This window comes from Mustela erminea, chromosome 10 (genome assembly GCF_009829155.1).
Source record: "Mustela erminea isolate mMusErm1 chromosome 10, mMusErm1.Pri, whole genome shotgun sequence".
NCBI lineage: Eukaryota > Metazoa > Chordata > Mammalia > Carnivora > Mustelidae > Mustela > Mustela erminea.
Window position 1 is genome coordinate 103,122,043 of NC_045623.1, and position 17,588 is coordinate 103,139,630.

Sequence of the window (17,588 nt, forward strand, 5' to 3'; positions counted from 1 at the left end):
TGGTGAGAAGGCTTAGATGCCCCCCCCATGATACGACGATACCACGATCTGCCAGAAAACCCTGCCGTGCAGGTGCCCAGGACCCCCGAGCTCTGCTGGGCATGGTGTTCTGCCTCCCTCTCTCCAGTGCAGGGGGCAGGAGGAACAGAAGGGCAGCCCATGAGCCGGGCCTGGGGGCTGCCCCGGGAAGCTCAGACAACACCCCCTGGCCCTGCACACTGGTGGAGGGCCAAGTTCAAGGCCCAGCTCTCAACACCGACCCACCAAGGAGCATGAGATGAGGGGCCCTGGACCGGCGCCCAGCCCTCAGCGTTGCCACTAGGCTCCAGGGCCGGACAACAGCGGGGAGGAAGCGATGGAGGCCGGGGGAGGTGGAAGGCACCAGCTCACCTTCTTCATGGGAATGGGGGGCGGTTTGCTGCGTGGTTTCTGGACTTGGGGGGCGGGGTCGCTCTGCTCGTCCCGCATGGCGAGTATGGAGGAGGAGTGCACCATGGTCAGGTGGGGGGTCTGCCCGCTGTGTAGACAGCTGCAGATGTACTGTGATGGGGGGTGGCGGGCACAGTGAGCGGCCGACGGGGCAGCCCCAGCCAGGCCTCAGCCCCGGGGCCTCCCCGATGCCCCCACTGCTGATCCCAGGCCTTCCTGGCCTCTCCTGCTGACCCTTTGCCCCCCCCCACTTCCTGAAGATGGAGCCCTCCTTGGGGCCCAGGGGAGGGCAGCCCAGCGAGGGGACACTCTGGCTGTGACCCCCAAAGGCCCAGTTCCCCCCCCACCAGCCGGGCCCTGGCCCAGGGCCCTGGGGAGCCCGGGAGCGCAGGGCCCGCCCCAGACCTCAGCCCTCACCTGGAACTGGCAGAGGGGGTAGCTGCCGTACAGGTACTCGTGCTTCCCGTTCACCTGCAGCGCGTAGTCCTCGGGCTGCTCCACCAGCGGCTGCCGGAACACCGTGGCCTTCTTCCGGAGCGCACAGGCCATCAGCGCCAGCGGCACGTCCTTGCTGGACACCTGGAAGGTGAAGCTCTCCTAGGGGGAGGGGGGAGGGTCAGCCATCCACCCTCGCAGAGGGCCCATGGCTTCCGGGACGCAGAGGGTGGCCCTGCCTATTTGTCCGGAATGAGCACCCCCACCCCGCGCCCGGTCCCTCCACCGCCGCCCCGAACGTGAGGCAGAGTCTGATGAAGGCACACGGCCGACAGCCCAGAAACAGTTACTGAACGAATGAATGGACCCATGACCAAGGCCGTCTGGTCATTCGGCCTCGTCCAACTTGCCCCGTGGGACATCTGCCTGAGCCCCTCGCAGGCATGGGTGCCCTGCAAGTCCCAGCCGGTGCCACCGGGAGGACAGTGGACCCAAGTGCTTGCGGGGAGAGGCTGGGAAGTCTCACGGGAAAACGTCCCCGCAGCTCGGGCGTTGCAGACGGGCCAGCGTGCCCCGCAGGGGCCATGGGCTCACCTCGCTGCCCTCAAACTTGACGTTGACCAGGAGGGCCCGGTTGGGGACCCGCAGGGTGCCGGCCCCCCAGCTCCGGGCTGAGGGCTCCAGCTGCAGCGGGAAGCTGTACTGCAGCCAAGCCTCCCAGCCCAGCTGCTGCCGCCGCGCCGCCGCCTCCTCGCAGAACTGGCGCATCTTGGTGCGAAAGGCATTCACTTCGGGGTCGTGCAGGGAGTCGAACTCATGGAGGCCTGGGAGGCGGGGAGGCTGGGTCAGCACGAGGGGCGGGAGGGAGCGGGGAGGGGGGTGGTGAGGCTAGGGCCGGGGACCAGGGCAGGCCCACCCGCCCGCGGGTCACCTTTGCCGATGAGGAGGCTGATCTGGGAGTTGACCAGCTTCTTCACTCTGTCCCCCTCTCGGGCCACCAGGCGCAGCACGGGCAGGAAGGGCTGGATGTCGCAGAGCCGCCGCTGCTCGTCCTCCAGCTCCTGCTGCTCCGCGGTCTGGTTGACGCAGGTGAACACGTAGGCCTCGGGGTCGCTGAGCATGTGGAAGAGCGGCTCATACTGGGCTCGGTGCCACAACACCTGACGGGACAGCGGCCGGTCAGCCCCTCCGGCCAAGGCATGCAGGGCCATGGGGAGCCTCGAGGTGGCTGGGGGCAGGCCTCAGCCTGGTGGTTCGGCCCTGCATGACCCTGACCAGAGGGCAAAGCCGAGATCCCCAAACCCTGTCCTCTCCAGACCCCGTGAGCGCTGACCCCATGGGTCCCCTGAGCCTCCATCGCTGCCCTTCTGTGGAGGGCGCCTGGTCCACGCCGAAAGCCTGCCCAGTCTCCCCTGTATGTTACTCTTGAGAGACAGCCGGCCGGACATGACCTCCAGGCAACCCCCCCCCCCCCCCCGCCCCGCAGCTAATCATTCTGGGGTTCTGATTTCCAAATGCTGGCAATGGATTCAGAAAAGCTGAACACACCAAGAGAGCCGTCAAGCCCCCTTTGGGCTGTGTTCAGCTAGGGCGGTCAGCAGGTGCCCTCAGGACGTGGTGTCCCCAGGGGACCCCTGGGAGAGCCATCTAATGGTCAAGTTTTAGTGCAAAGGTGTTCAGCACTGAGTCACAGAGAGGGCGGGAGAGAGGAGACCAGCCCTATTCATCTTCCACGGGGGATGGGTAATTACGGCCCATCAGCACAAAGGGACTGGGGGGCGGGGCATGACCCAGAATCTAGAACACCTGTATGAACAGGCACAGAAGGCTCTAAGAGACATGCTAAGTTGGAAAAAAACCCGAAGGTATAGGGGCACCTGGGGCGCTCAGTTGTTAAGCGTCTGCCTTTGGCTCAGGTCATGATCCCGGGGTCCTGGGATCGAGCCCCACCATCAGGGTACCCACCTAGCGGAAAGCCTGCTTCTCCCTCTCCCTCTGCTTGTGTTCCCTCTCTGTCTCTCTTTGTCCAATAAATCAATAAAATCTTTAAAAAAAAAAAACCCAAGGCATATAACAGCAGATATAATTCAAGCCCATTTCCATAAAAACAACTCGAATAAACATTAGTAATGAATAGAGAGCAGGATTTGACAAGAGGAAGTACGGTCTGCAGGCAAAACCTGGTCCACTCCCCAGTTACTTGAAGACAGCCACACCCACTCATACCCGCTGTGTCTAAGGCCGCCCTGGGCCCCGCACTGGCAGAGTTGAGTGCGATAAATACCAGATGGCCAGAAAAGCCGAGAATATTCACCAGCTGGCCTCTCGGAGAAATAAAAGTATGGAGACGCCAAAAGCAAACTGGGGTGCGCACAGGGACCCAGGCGTCTTGTATTTCTGCACTGTCGGAACTGTAGTAGCGATGCATGTATGGCTCAGGAAAAAAAGATTACCCTTACAATAGAGTTAATCACATGAGAAAGAGGTTATGTTCACTCAGAAAAAAAAAAAAAAAAAAAAAAGCTCATAACCGGAATTATCACAAAAAACAACACTCCATAGAAAACAGAACAGCCCAAGTGTTAACTGTGGTTGTCTCATAAGAGCAGAATCACAGGTGATTTTTTTCCTCCTTCTACTTTTCCCTCTTTGCCCCAATCAATGCATCCATATTACTTTTGAAATGGGCGGGAAGAGATTTTATTTATTTATTTGAGAGAGAGAGAGAGCGATCACAAGTAGGCAGAGAGGCAGGCAGAAGAGGAAGGGGCAGCAGACCCCCTGCTGAGCAGAGAGTCCAATGCGGGGCTCGATCCCAGGACCTGAGATCATGACCTGACCTGAAGTCAGAGGCTCAACCCACTAAGCCACCCAGGCGCCCCAAGAAATTTAATTTTTAAAGAAATCTCCCAGGAAGGGGAAATTAAAAAAGAAAAAGAAAACCTCAAAGATGATCCACTGCTTTCTTCCTTTTTTTTTTCTTTCCTTTTTTTTCTTTTTTTGTTCCACTCCCAAGTGTAAGTTTTTAAAATTCTGAGCTGAGGTCTTGCCCTCTGGCATGACCCACTAAATCCCACACTTCACAAGTGAGACGAGCCCTCTGGGAGATCACAAGACAGTCTCTGCCAAATCCTTTCCAGATGTCTAACCCTTTGACTCAGTAATCCACCCCTGAAAATTATTCAACAAAACCCAAAACTATTTCCAAAGATGATGTTTACTACGATGACAGCTCTACAGAGAAAAGACTGATAAGACTCTTTCAAGTGGCCAGGGCTGGGGATCGGTTCCAGAAATGATAGCACAGTCATGGAGAAAAGGGAAAGCCACCATGGGAACCACACCCCGAGGCTCCCACTGGAATCCAGCAACTGTAATCCTGTCCTGATAAAGGGAGAAGCTGAATTCAGAATGCGGGCTGCGCTCTAACTGTAAGCTTGTAAACAAATTTTAGATATTATTTATCTTTTGAAATCTGTTTTATCAGATCTCAGATCCGAGCCTGGGCGTCTGTCTGTCTTGCCCTCCGAGTTCCAAGCTCGAAGGTGGGGATCGTACCTTCTTGATGGTGCTGAGGTTGGCATTCCGGGACACGGGGAAGTTCAGATAGACCCCCGTGGGCAGCAGGAAGTCAACAGCCACACTCTGGTTCTCCTCCTTGGCCCAGAATTCCATGGGGCAGTCAACCCCAGGGGGCATTCTGCTCTCTCACCTCTCAGACCCTGGTTGTCCTGAAAAGGAAGGAAAGGCAGAATGAGCCATCCTCAGCATGCTGATGAATCCTTTGAAAGGATTCTCTGGAAAATACGAATGTCGGGACCTTTGGCGGCAGGAAATTCAGGAAGGAGTCTCTCCTCTGGGCGCCCCAAACTTGCCTCCCTCTGGGGCCTCGTCCTGCCTGGGGTGGCTCGGGGCTCCTATAGCCCCCCAGACTCTGCCCCCCCGCCTCACGACACCCTACATCCCTCAGCACAGTGGCCCAAATTCAAGACACCCACAGACCCATTCCAAATCATTTTTCCTCAGGAATGCACACACGCGGGACACTCCGCCACGGCCCCCAGCTGGCAGACAGAGGCGGGGGATGGTCCTTGGTCAGACAACCCAGGACTCGAGAAGGACCAAAGGCTGCAGTTCTTGGAAACTAACTTTCTTTCTTTTTAAAAGCATTTGTTTTTGTTTTATTTGACAGAGAGAGCACAAGCAAGGGGAATAACAGGCAGAGGGACCTGATGCGGGGCTCTATCCTAGGACCCTGAGATCATGACCAGAACAGAAGGCAGATGCTTGACCATCTGAGCCACTCAGGTGCCCCTCTTGGAAACTTCCTAACCAGAAACCAAGTGGCTTAAAAATGGCTTTGGCCATCAAACAACTTGTTGAAGTATCTCCCCTCAGTCATACCCACTCTTCAGTAATAAAATGCTACAGACACAATTAAAGGTCTTTTGAGTATCTCCACCACCACCCCCGCCCAGGCTACCACCATCTGGATTCTGGTTATGTGTAATTTCCATGCATGTTTTTATACTTTGATTGTACTAATATGTATTCACAAACAATTCTCAACACTTTTGCATGTTTTTAAACTTGGTAGGAATAGCTCTGAAGAGCGAGTCTTCTGCACCCTGCAACCCATGTTATTTTTTTTTTTAAGATTTTATTTATTTATTTGACAGACAGAGATCACAAGTAGACAGAGAGGCAGGCAGAGGCAGAGGGAAAAGCAGGCTCCCCGCTGAACAGAGAGCCCGATGCAATGCGGGGCTAGATCCCAGGAGCCTGAGATCATAACCTTGAGTGAAAGGCAGAGGCTTAACCCACTGAGTCACCCAGGCACCCCCCACGTTATTTTCTTTAGGCTAATCCACATCGATACATGTAGCTCTGGCTTATTCATTGTAACTCCTGTGCTATTTCCCTGTGTCAATAAACCACAGTTTACCCCTTCTCTTGCTGATGAACCTCAGGGTTTGTTTCTGCTCTTTCGGGTTATTACAAACAATGCTACAATGTATCTCCTTACACACCTCCCTTTGTGTGCAGGTAGAGTTGGGATGAGCACTGTCCAAAGAAATACAATGGGAACCACACAGGTGATGTCAAAGTCGCCAGCAGTCACATTCAAAAGTAAGAAAATAAAAATTAAATTTACTCATCTATTTTGCTTAACCCAATATATCCAAAATACAGTCATTTCAAAATGGCCCTCTACGTGGCAAAATTACTAATGAGATAGTTTACATTCTTTTTGGGGCATGAAGTCTTTGCAATCTGGTGTGTATTTTCACTTGAGCACACTGCAGCTTGGATCCTACAATTCCACCGGAAATGCGTGACCTCTATGTCAGTGTCATACACTTCACAGATGAAAAAGGAGGGCCGCGGACTCAAGTTGCTCCAAACAGACTGAAAAGTTTTCCAAGAAATGAGTCTAGTATCCATGCTGACATTTGAATGAATCAAAATGAAAGAAAATGCTTAAAAATGCTGTTCTTCAGTCACTTTTCCCATTTCCAAGTACTCAAGAGCAACACCTGGCAGGGGGCCACCACGCCGGACCACACCAGTCTGGGGGAACTGTCGGATCACGGCCATAACCTATGACAGCTAGAACAAGAGCCTCAGCTTTACTAAAGGAAAGCAGAGGTAGGTGCCCATTAGCAACGGGACCAGCACTGTCCCCAGCTTACTCTCCGAATCTCCATCGGCGCTTGGTATCTCGTCCAATTCACTGTTTCTGCCAATCTGATGCGCACGGAATGCTCCTTTGTCGTTTTAATTTGCATTTCCCTTATGAGCCATAAAAATGTTTATCTTCTGCAAATAGCCTGCTTATAAATGTTGCCCCTTTTTTTCCTGTGGAGTTGTCTTTTTCTTATTGGTTTATAGGGTTTTTTAAAAATATACTCCAGATTCAATTTATCTGTTGCTTAAGTGAGTTGGAAATATCTTCTTTTGGTCTGAGTCATCTTTTCATTTTGTTTATGGTGCCTTTTTTGGTGAAGGAAAAGTGTGTGATGCTGATGTAGTCAAATATTGTCCTTTACATTCTGGTTTTTATTCTTTCGAGAAAGGTTTCCCTACCCTGGGGTCCCATCCTCCTAGATGTAAATGACTCAGAAAAATGACTGAAAGGGATTGTGTAGCTTGTGGGATATGTTCTTTTAGGGGCTCTGCCAACAGGGCCCAGACCTCAGCGTCGCCAACGGGCTAAGTGTAGAATCTGCTGGGAGCAGCATGACACGCGCGACGTGCTGGCCCGACCATGTCACTACCACTGGGATCCAGTTCCTGATTGTAAAACCACATCCTACTTTGGGTTCCTCTTTCTGAGAATGGCCAGGCCAAAGGCTTTCTTTTTGAATCAAAATAGGGGGGAGGGACGGGCAGGAATCCTCGAGAATCCACTTCCAACACTGCGAGTGTTCTGCCCACGCTCAGGAAGTCAGGGCACCTGCGGCCACTGAATCCTGAGGCCAAGATGGGCACAAGTAGCATGAGCTCCTTGGCACTCCAGCCAAAGGGGCGGTGCCTGAGACGAATGCACCCCCTCACTCTTCTGCCCCATAGTGCTGTGGAAGGAAGCCTTCAACTAACCTCACCCGTCTGGGATGCACGGTCATACTTCCGTGCATAAAGCTCATGCCTAAGGGAGGAAGACCCAGGATGGTGTGGGCAGGACGTAACCAAATGTCAGAGATGCGACAGGAGGAAGCAGGAACCCTCTCTCTCTTTGCGCGCCCAGGACCCAAGTTCAGCTGCTCACAAGCCCCAACCCTCCACGAAGCTCAGACTCATCACCCCGCAATGTATGGGACAAAGGTGCCAACTAATCTGGGGACTTTAGAACTACTCCAAGAACACAAATGGCTACAACCGCTTGGACAAAGTATCCAGTCTTGGCAGTATCTATTAAAGTGAGCAGGTGATGTGACCCAGCAATTAACTGCACACCTCGGTCTACACTCATCGGAAACATGAGTCCCTGTGCAAGGGGAAACACAAACAAGAGTGTGTACGGCCCTGCTATTCCGAACAGTCCCAAACTGGAAACTTCCCAAATGCACATCAGCAGTGTAATGGAGAAATAAATGATGGTCTCTTTTCCCGGTGGGATGTTACATAGCGATGACAAGGAGTGATCCACAAATGCACACAACGGTATAAACGAAATCTCATAAACGTGCAACCAAACTAACGAAGTCAGGCACAAGAGTATGTGCTCACGATTCTAACTACACAGAGAACACAGCCAGAGCTCATCTATGTCGGCGGCGGAGGGGGAGACGGGGTGACCCCAGAATGAGGGCAGTCACCCCAGGGTCAAAGGGTACGAGGGGTTTCTGGGTGCTGGTACTTTTCAGTTTCTTGATCTGGAAGCTGGGGACTTTTCACAAACTCAACCCACCCTCAGTAGGAGTGGTTCAGCCAAGCGGACTTCCTGGCCACTTCAGGCCCAGCCACCCAGAGCCCCGAACTCCACCCCCCGTCCAACCCCCCCTCCAGGAACTGGATTGGAACCAGGAGGAGGCTGGGCCCACCAATCACTGTGCGTCCTCTCCTGGCCACAGTGATTCCAGGATGGGAGTGAGAAATGTCCAGTCAGTCCAGTGCCTTTGACACGCCGGTGTCTGTCTTCAGGTACTGCCTCCTGGAGTAGCAGAAAAGAGAATATCCACCTAGAGCTGCTGGTGACCACCTCCTGCTGCTCTTAGGGGTGAAACTTGAGAAAAGACCACCATGAAGGAGAGGAGAGCTCACAGTAGAGTGGTGGAGTCCTGAAGACAGCCTTTGAGTCCCTGGATCCAGCCAAGCCTGAGGCTCTCCCTGGATCTTCAGTTCTATTCGCCAAAAAAATCTCCCTGCCTCCCGAGCCTCTCCATGCCCCCTCCCCAACTTTTTAAAAACTTGGAACGGTTTGTCTTTTTTGGTTTTTGGGGGGGAGGGGGTTGGATTTCGTTGTTGTTTTCGGTCATTTGCAGCTGCACGTTCCATTTTAGGAAGCTTCTAGTGTTTAGAAAGTTCTTTCCCTTGGAAATTGGCCCGCCTCTTGGAGGCAACCCTGATCTTTGTGTTGTTATCTAGAGGTACCGAGGAGCTGTCTGATGGCTCCTTCTCCTGGATGATGACCTCAGGACCTCTCTTCTCCCTACAACACAGTTTTTAGACTCTTGCCAAAGTCTGGTACTCTGCAAAAAGAGATGCTATGGATGGGGCCTGACAGGCCACCTGTCGAGGAATGTTCTGGGTACCAGACTCCCACTGCTTAGCTTAATAAAATCTTATCAGCCCCTTCCCCCAAGAAAGTTCTTCAATGGTTATACTGAGCTCTCTGGCTGCCAACCTTCTAGCTATTTCTCCCAGGAAGTCAGGTTCCCTCAATGAATCTCTTGGATCTGAATGCAGGAATTCACAATTACTGTTGGTGACTTCATCTCATGGACGTAACTGGCACCCATGTATCACCGCATTTGATATTTTGTACATATGACTCAGTCTGAGATGCATTAGTTTAAACTATTTATTAAGTCCCAAGAGCGGTGCACGGGGGAGACAGTAATACCCACACACGGAGCAGGTAGGAGAATGATCCCACATTCTATCAACACGGGGAAGACGGCACGCCCAACGGTGATGTAATGGAGAGAGCCTACTCCCTGGGGGAGGCCGGGAAGAGCCCCCCGTGAGAAGAGGACCCGGGAGCAGAGAACCAGAGCGGGCCAGCCGTGTCCACGGCCGATGGAAGGCAGGCCACGCCCACTAGAGCCAGCGGGTGGGGCAGGGAGGGAGGACAGGGAGGAGCTGGGGTGTAGAGGTCAGCCGGGACCGCGTCCTGGGGCGTCTTCGCAGGGAGACGCCTGGGTGTCACTCAGAGAGTGATGGGCGGCCTTAGCAAAGGAGCACGGGACCCGATTTGCATCCAGAATGCGGCGGCTGGCTCAGCGTGGAAGGACCGGAGAGAAGCCAGCCAGGCCGTGGGGCGTGGGGAGCTCAGGCCTCCAGGGATGAGAAAGGCCAGGAATCAGGTATATTCAGGAGCTTGGCAGATGGGATGGGGGCTCGCGGGGGACAAGTAAGGATGACAGCCGGGTGTGGGCTTGGGAGACTGGGGGGGGGGGCGGTGGAAATACACTGAAATGGGGGAAGTGTGAGGGAGAAACAGAACTGGGGGCAACAAGATGGCAAGAGGTCCATTTCAGACCCAATGATCCGAGCTGCCTGCAAACACCCTCGTGAAGACAGCAAAGGAGCAGCCCCGAGCGTGGAGCCTAGGGGAGAGGTCTTTGCCGCTCCCAGTGCATTACTGGGGGGTCAGCAGGCTCCCCCCAGAGCCACGTGAGATAGCCTGGAGAGAGAGGCTAACGACGGCCAGACCCACCTCAAGGCACTAGAGACAGTCACCACAGATGAACCATGAGCCACCTTTCCTTGCTGAGTCAACCACCACCGCCCTGTCTGCCCACATCGAATCATCAGCACGGTTACCAAACGACCATGACCTGAGCTGAAATCCAGAGTCAGACACTTCACCGAGAGGGCCACCCAGGTGCCCCCAGGGCCCTCATCTATTTCTAAGAGAGGAGGGCGAGCCATCCCAGAGCCACAGTGCTTCCAGCAGCCCGGGAATGAGGTGGCAGCCCATCCCCTAGTCTCCCCGGCAATGGCACACCCGCTGGCTGGTGGCTTGTGCCTAACTCGGGACCCACGAGGCCTCCCTCTCGCTTCTCTGGCAGTTCCACTGTGTTAGGGCTGTGAGTCTGTCTCCTGGGTCTGCTGGGGTTCCACGTCGTTCTCGTGGCCATCGCAGGTGTGGCTGATACTCCGAGTAGGAGCCACTGCCCAGTGTTTTTCAATGTGAAGACAGGCTTTCTGGTGCTGGAGTCCCATGCCCTGGGGAACAGCTTTCCAACGGAATGCATGAGTCACTCACAGCCGGCTGGGTGCAGGGGACAAGCAGCGGGGAGAAGGGAAGTTGTATCCTGCTTATCCGAGCCGTGAACATCCTCGTCCTCCCTGAGGGTTCCCTGAATGAGACAGGCCTGTACCCTCACCTGTTATTCCAGAGCAAGCGTGAACCCGTCTACAGAGAGAGATGCTTTACTCTTAGAACTTCAGGACAAAACATCTGTCAAAAACCTGCATTTCAGAGCTGAAAGTCACCACCCCGAAAGCTCAAGAGGCATCTCAGAAACATCTCGAAGCGGCTACGCACGTTATCTAGTATCTACCATCAACCTGGGCTGGAAGGGTAGGAGAGCAGCAGTCACTGGGACAAGGGACAGGGAGCCATCGGGGCTGGCCTTCTGCACCAGGCTGCGCGAAGCCAGGTCTCCTGACCTGGGCTGATTTTCAGGTACTTCTCAGCCTCCAGAAAGTCCTCCTAGTAAGTGTTCTGTTTCCAGACTCTCTTCCTCGGAGAATGAAGTGGATGCTTTTCCTGTTGCCTAATGTATGTGCAAAGTGGGGGCACACAGGCACTTCAGAGCTGAATTACCAAGGTGCTTTATCCAGAGGCCCCACTTTGCAACCATCCCCAATCCTATGGAGTTTTTAGTCTAACAGGAGAAAAGCAAAAAAAGAAAGAAAGAAAGAAAGAAAGAAAGAAAGAAAGAAAGAAAGAAAAGATGACTTCAGGTAAGAAAGAGTTGAACAGAATAAAAGGGACTTGCGGGGAGGCCTCCTTTGGATGGTAGTTCAGGGGAGGGCGCTCAAGAGAGATCATTTTGGAGTCGAGGCCCAAAGGATGAGAAAGATCAGGCAAAGATCCATGAAATAGGGTTCAGGCAGCTGGAGCTAGAAGTGCAAAGGCCCTGAGGCAGGAGACCAGGCAGCTGGAGTCAATGACCCAGAGGCGGGATGACAGGGAGAGGCGGTGAGCCCAGACCCTGCAGGGCCTCACAGGCACAGTGTGGAGCCAGATTTTGTTACCACGACAATGGGAGGCCACTGGAGGGTTTTAAGCAGGGGATTGATAAGCCCTGACTTTATGCTGGACAAAAACTGCTTTGGCTGCCGTGAGGAAAATGGAAGTGAGTGAGGCAAGAATGAGGTGGCAAAGCCATGAGCCCAGGGCCGCGGGCAAGAGCAGCAGGGCAAGATTAATGCGGGAAAACTCGGGCCCCACTTGCCACAAAACGCCCGGGAAGGGGCATCTGCTCCTCACGGCTGCTCCTCACGGCTGGGAATCAGGCTTTCCAGCGCCGCAGCCTTAGAACTCCCTGCCCGCAACAACTTTCTGACAAAGAACTGCAGGTAGAGACCAGATGAAAAATGGACCGGCCCCGGGTTCCCCCAACAGGTGTAGTTTTAGGACAGGCGAGCTGTTCTCCCGAAACACAGAACCTTCCACGAGACCCGCTTCAGGGTGGGTCCCCTAGAGACCAGGGAGTAGCAGCATCCTCTGCCCCCTCTGGCCACCCCAGTTTGTGGGGTTCTAGAAAGTGTCTGTGGCACAGCAAAGGAAGAGCAGCCCCGCAAGAGGGAGAACTTGGCTACGCACGCAGGGCCTGGTGGTGGTCAGGTGAAGGAGGAAATGGTCTCCGAAGGGGGATCGGAGGGAATGTCCAGAAGCCAGAAGCCAGCCAAGGTGGACACCCCCAAAACCATGCCCAGGACTAGGAAGATGGGGCTGGTCTGGAGGGCGGACACCCCAGGCTCCCGCCACAGGAGGGAAAGTGATGGGACGGGTGAAGGCCGAGGATGGATGAACTAACGGAGGCTCCGAGGTCCGCTCGGCGGGTTAGCTGAGGCGGGAGCTGCCCGACTCCTGGTCTATCCGCCGCTGCCTCCCTCTTTCTTTGTTTCTTCTTCTTTGCACTCTCTCCCATTTTTTAAAAAACATTTTCTTTCTTGGGGTGCCTGGTGGCTTAGTCGGTGAAGTGTGTGCCTTCGGCTCGGGTCGTGATCTCAGGGTCCTGGGATGGAGCCCCGCGTCGGGCTCCCTGCTCGGTTGGAGTGGGGGGAGGGGAGCCTGATGCTTCCTCTCCCTCTGCCCTTCCCACCACTTGTGCTCCCTCCCTCTTTCTGTCAAATAAATAAATAAAACCTTTTTTTAAAAAAAGATTTTATTTTATTTATTTGAGAGAGAAAGAAGGCATGAGTGCAGGGGGTAGAGGCAGAGGGAGAGGGAGAAGTAGACTCCCCACTGAGCAAGGAGCCTGACTCGGGACTTGATCCCAGGACCCTGGGATTATGACCTGAGGCAAAAGCAGACGCTTCACCGACTCAACCATCCAGGCGTCCCATCCTCTCTCCCATTTTAAATGGGTCTCCCTTGAACTTCTATTATTTAACAGAATGGTAACTTTTAGTTTGAATATTGAAAAATGAAAAAAAAATCCTCAGTGCAGGAGAACCAAATACACAGACATCGAAGAATGAGAAGCAAAGGTCTCTGGAAATTCTGTTCTATAAAAAGAGAGAGAAGGAGAGGAAGGGAAACAGAGAGAGACTCCGGACTTCTTCTGATGTCATTAGAAAAATGAGCCAACTATCTACCACGAAAATTCGATCCCAACTATCTCCTAGGATGTTCAGTTCATGGCCCACCCAGGGAGGCCCAGGGAAGAATCTGGCACTACCCATCAAAATCAAGAGACAGATCCACGCTCTTAGGTTTGGTAATTTGGGGAAACTGGGGAATTGTCCTAAGGAAGCATGCAAAGGGGGTGGCGGGGAAGCTACATGTACGAAGATACTCGCTTGTGGTTTTCATGAAAGTGGAAAATCAAAAATCACAGGGAAATTATGATAATTAACAGGAGTGAAGACAGTCATCACAATGGCACCTGCGTACCAGAGCCCTGCAGATACAGCCCCCGAGAGATGGAACCAGGAGGTGCCCCCCGTTCGCCATGGCAACATCTGTTTGCGGACAAAACATATCAGGAAGCACAGAAAAAATGGAAACAGCTATTAACGGGTGGATATGGAGCCTATGACGATAATTTCAAAGTTTTGTTATCTAGGAACGTTAGGCAAGCACGTGGTTTTAAAAATTAATGAAAGCTAAACCGTTTGCAGCAAAAAAAAAAAAAAAAAAAAGGAGCAGCCCCCCTGCCCTGCACGTCCAAAACGCCCGCCCCCAACTACAGATTTTTTTTGGGTATTTGTCTCCAATTTTCTAAATAACCGATTCACACGGGTACTTCTCGATTTCTGACTTTTAACTTCTGACCTTAGAAGATGAGACTGTGTCTTCTGCGCACACGCATATATCCTCCCCTCCATCTTCCGAACATAGCTACGTGATCATTTTTTTGTTAATCAAACTTGTGGGTGCCTGGGTGGCTCAGTTGGTTAAGTCTCTGTCTTCGGCTCAGGTCATGATCCCAGGGTCGTGGGATCAAGCCCTGCATCAGGCTCCCTACTCAGCGGGGAGCCTGCCTCTCCCTCTCCCTCCCTCAATAAATAAAATCTTAAAAAAAAAAAAAACTTAAGTGCTTATTTTATTATGACTACATAAACAGTGTTTAACGCTAAACCACATAGTATATTCTGGTTTTATTTCCTTCTTATTCAACTTTTTGTTATTTCTATAGTTGATAGTTGCCTCACTTATAATTTGCTTCATTTTCTATGTACAAATATAATTCCTTTGTTTTCTATATGCAAATACGTAATTCTTCCCCAACTCTGTAACGGAACTATGAACTCTTCCTAATACGGTAAACAGGTCCAATAATCCACCAGCTTCATTTTTTTTTTCTTGAAGATATCCCTCCTGGTGCCCTCAGCCGCACTGCTCCAAACTCGCCCGGCTGATCTCCACTCGGGCTGAGCAGTTGCACCACTGGGACTTTGCTTCGCCGTGATGGTGGGAATCCTGCCCATTCTCTCCACCCGTCCAGGTTCTGGGTTGCAAGGAAAGAAGCCAGCTCTCACTGATTAAGCAGAAAAGTTGCTGACAGATCATTTGGCTTATTTGCTGCACTGTGAGGAGTTTCACAGCTCTGTTGGAGAGTTTGAGGAAGAACTGGTGATTAGTACATTGCGAACATAGCAAATAAAAAGACAAGGAGGTGCTTATCAACTCCAGGAAAAACAGAAAGCTGAACCAAAAAAGAAACAGGTACACTGGACTCCACAATGCAGGTCTGATGGTGGACTGCCTCTACTGCCACTGATACTAAATGCCAATTTGTACCTTGGTCATGTCCGTGCCAACAAGTTGACCTTGGAGCCCCCATCATGGCTGCCAGGGCCATAACCATGGTACAGCACATGCTTGATCCCTCTCCTCTGCCAAAATACAGCATGGTGTACTCATCCATGGAGTCTAGGTCACGGGCCCCGGCTACAGGGAAAGCTTGGAAGTCAGTACTTTTCAGTTCCCGTGGTTGAGTAGGTGTTTGGTTTTTTCCTCTGCATTTGCAAAACTCAAAGTAAGGTAAGAGCTGAAATACTGAAAGCTATTTGGGAACGGAGGCAAATAAGAACAAGAGACAATCACACATTGTATCACTTGTTCCGCTTTCTTAGTTTACTCTCATTTTCGTAGGGCACAGTCTCCACGAGTTTCCTTGAATAGCGATACAAAGGTGTGTGTACGTGCGTGCGTGCGCACACATAGAGCTTTGGAAAATTCACACCTACAGAGGTGCCTTTATGCTATTATTTTGCCTGAATGACAATTACAGAATTCTCGCCCGGGAATTAATTTCCCTTGGAAATTTGAAAGAGTTGCTCCATTGTCTTGTGGCTTCTGGTGCCATTTTTTATCTGATCTTCTAGATGCGGCCCCTTTTCTCTTTGTTGGCTTTTGGCAAGTTCTATCCCTGGAGTTTTGAAAGTTCATGATGACGTCCTGTAGCACACACTTTACTTTTGTGTAGTATTACTATTACTATTACTATTACTATTACTATTACTATTACTATTACTATTACTATTACTTCTATTACTCATTGTTGAGTTCTACTCAGATACTCTTCATACAGAAGTTCCTTCAGTTCTAGAATTTTTTTCCTATAGCTTGGTAACTTCCTTTTCTTCATTTTTCTCTCTGTCTTGAGTTCCTATGAGGTGGAAAGCAGGAGTCCTGAACTGATCCTCCAGTTTTCTTCTATTTTCTTTCTTATTCTCCATCTCTTAAGTCTTTTCGTTTTATTTTGTAGAAATTCACTTTTCAATCTCTAGCTTTATTCTTTTTTATTTTATTTTTTAGATTTTATTTACTTATTTGAGAGAGAGAGACAGAGAGTGAGAGAGAGCATGAGAGGGGAGAAGGTCAGAGGAAGAAGCGGACTCCCCATGGAGCTGGGAGCCGGATGTGGGACTCGATCCCGGGACTTGAGTATCATGACCTGAGCTGAAGGCAGTAGCTCAACCAACTGAGCCACCCAGGTGCCCTCTAGCTCTATTCTATTGAAATTTTTGCTTCTACTATTAGTTGCTGGGGTTTTGTTTTGTTTTGTTTTGTTTTAAGATTTTGTTTTTAGAGGCACCTGGGTGGCCCAGTCAGTTAAGTGGCTGCCTTCCGCTCAGGTCATGATCCCAGGGTCCTGGGATAGAGCCCGCCATCAGGTTCCCTGCTCCGCAGAGAGGCTCCTTCTCCCTCTCCCTGCAGCTCTGCTTGTGCTCTCTCTCCATCTCTGTCAAATAAACAAAATATTAAAAAAATTTATTTTTAAGCAATCTCTATACCCCACATGGGGCTCAAACTCACAACTCTGAGATCAAGAGTCACATGCTCTGGACTGAGCCAGCCACGCACCTCTACCATCACAGTTTTTATATCCCAGAGCCTACTATTGTTTCATGAGTATTGCTGTTTCTCAACAACCATGTTTATGACTTCTGGCCCATTTTTTGTTCATTTGGGTCTCTTTCATGCTAGGAATGTCCTTCTATGTGGGATGATCCACAGGTGTCCATTCAAACTTAAGAGAGGCACTCAGAGCTGTCTGTGCACAGCTAAAGGCTAGTTGCTTCGCAGGCATCACTTTGTCATTTGAAATGACAAAGCAGCGAGAAAGCTTTCCAAGAGGGTCCCTTCAGTGTTAGTCTTTGAGGGTCATTTTTTCTTGTGAGCTCCATTTCCTCAGAGAGAAGTTCTTCAAGACCCCAACCAGAGAGGGGTATAGATTAGGCTGCCATGTTCTGGGAGCCAAGCAGGGAAAGGTCTCACTGTTTAGTATACCAACTTTGACTGAATATTTCTGTTCTCAGTACAGTGCCTCTTACATTCAGCTGATCCCATGCCTCCTACCACCCCAGTCTAGGCCTGAGCTTCTCTGGTTCAATGAGGCCTCTGGGAGAACAGGCATCTTCCACTGGGATGGAGGAGGGAGCCACCTGACTATGTGGGCTGAGAGAGGAGTCTGTTGCTTCGACACACACCTTCCATATTCCTGCTTCCAGCCCACCCCACAGTCCGTCACCAGGAGCACTGTAGCTCCCACTCTTGGGCCTTTGGTGGGTCCTTGAACACACCTGCCTTCCTCTACCATGACACAGGACATTCAAGACTTTAAGTTTTACATCTCTTTTACCGACCTGTTTTCTGTTTCTCTAAGTATTTGCTCACGCTTCCTCCTCCTCCATCATTTCCTTTTCTGTTTTCTTAAGGATTTTGTCCTTTTTTTAATCCCTTACTCTCATTTTAGTGGACTTTTGAAACAGAGCCAGGAGAAACATAAGCATTCAATTAGTCATATTTTCATGGAAGTTCATAGTAACATTTAACAATACATAAAAAGCAAGTTTCCAAAGATAGGCAT

General features: G+C 51.4%; 1 protein-coding gene and 1 long non-coding RNA gene across 9 annotated transcripts in view; one reads left to right on the top strand and one right to left on the bottom strand.

Moving 5' to 3' along the window:
• The window catches only part of PIK3CD (phosphatidylinositol-4,5-bisphosphate 3-kinase catalytic subunit delta), a 51,157-nt gene that overhangs the window by 9,233 nt on the left and 24,336 nt on the right, over positions 1-17,588 (bottom strand). For all 8 annotated transcript variants that reach the window (XM_032303019.1, XM_032303018.1, XM_032303015.1 and 5 more), the window contains 5 exons: positions 4,423-4,595; positions 1,796-2,024; positions 1,459-1,688; positions 847-1,026; positions 391-540 (listed from right to left, as the gene is read on the bottom strand). In XM_032303019.1, the coding sequence (XP_032158910.1) occupies positions 391-540; positions 847-1,026; positions 1,459-1,688; positions 1,796-2,024; positions 4,423-4,563 (930 nt within the window). In that variant the 5' untranslated portion in view covers positions 4,564-4,595. The remainder of the gene's footprint in view (positions 1-390; positions 541-846; positions 1,027-1,458; positions 1,689-1,795; positions 2,025-4,422; positions 4,596-17,588) is intronic.
• On the top strand, positions 9,430-14,181 carry LOC116567743. Its single transcript, XR_004276321.1, has 3 exons — positions 9,430-9,893; positions 13,396-13,482; positions 13,629-14,181. It is a non-coding gene; the product is annotated as an uncharacterized LOC116567743 (long non-coding RNA).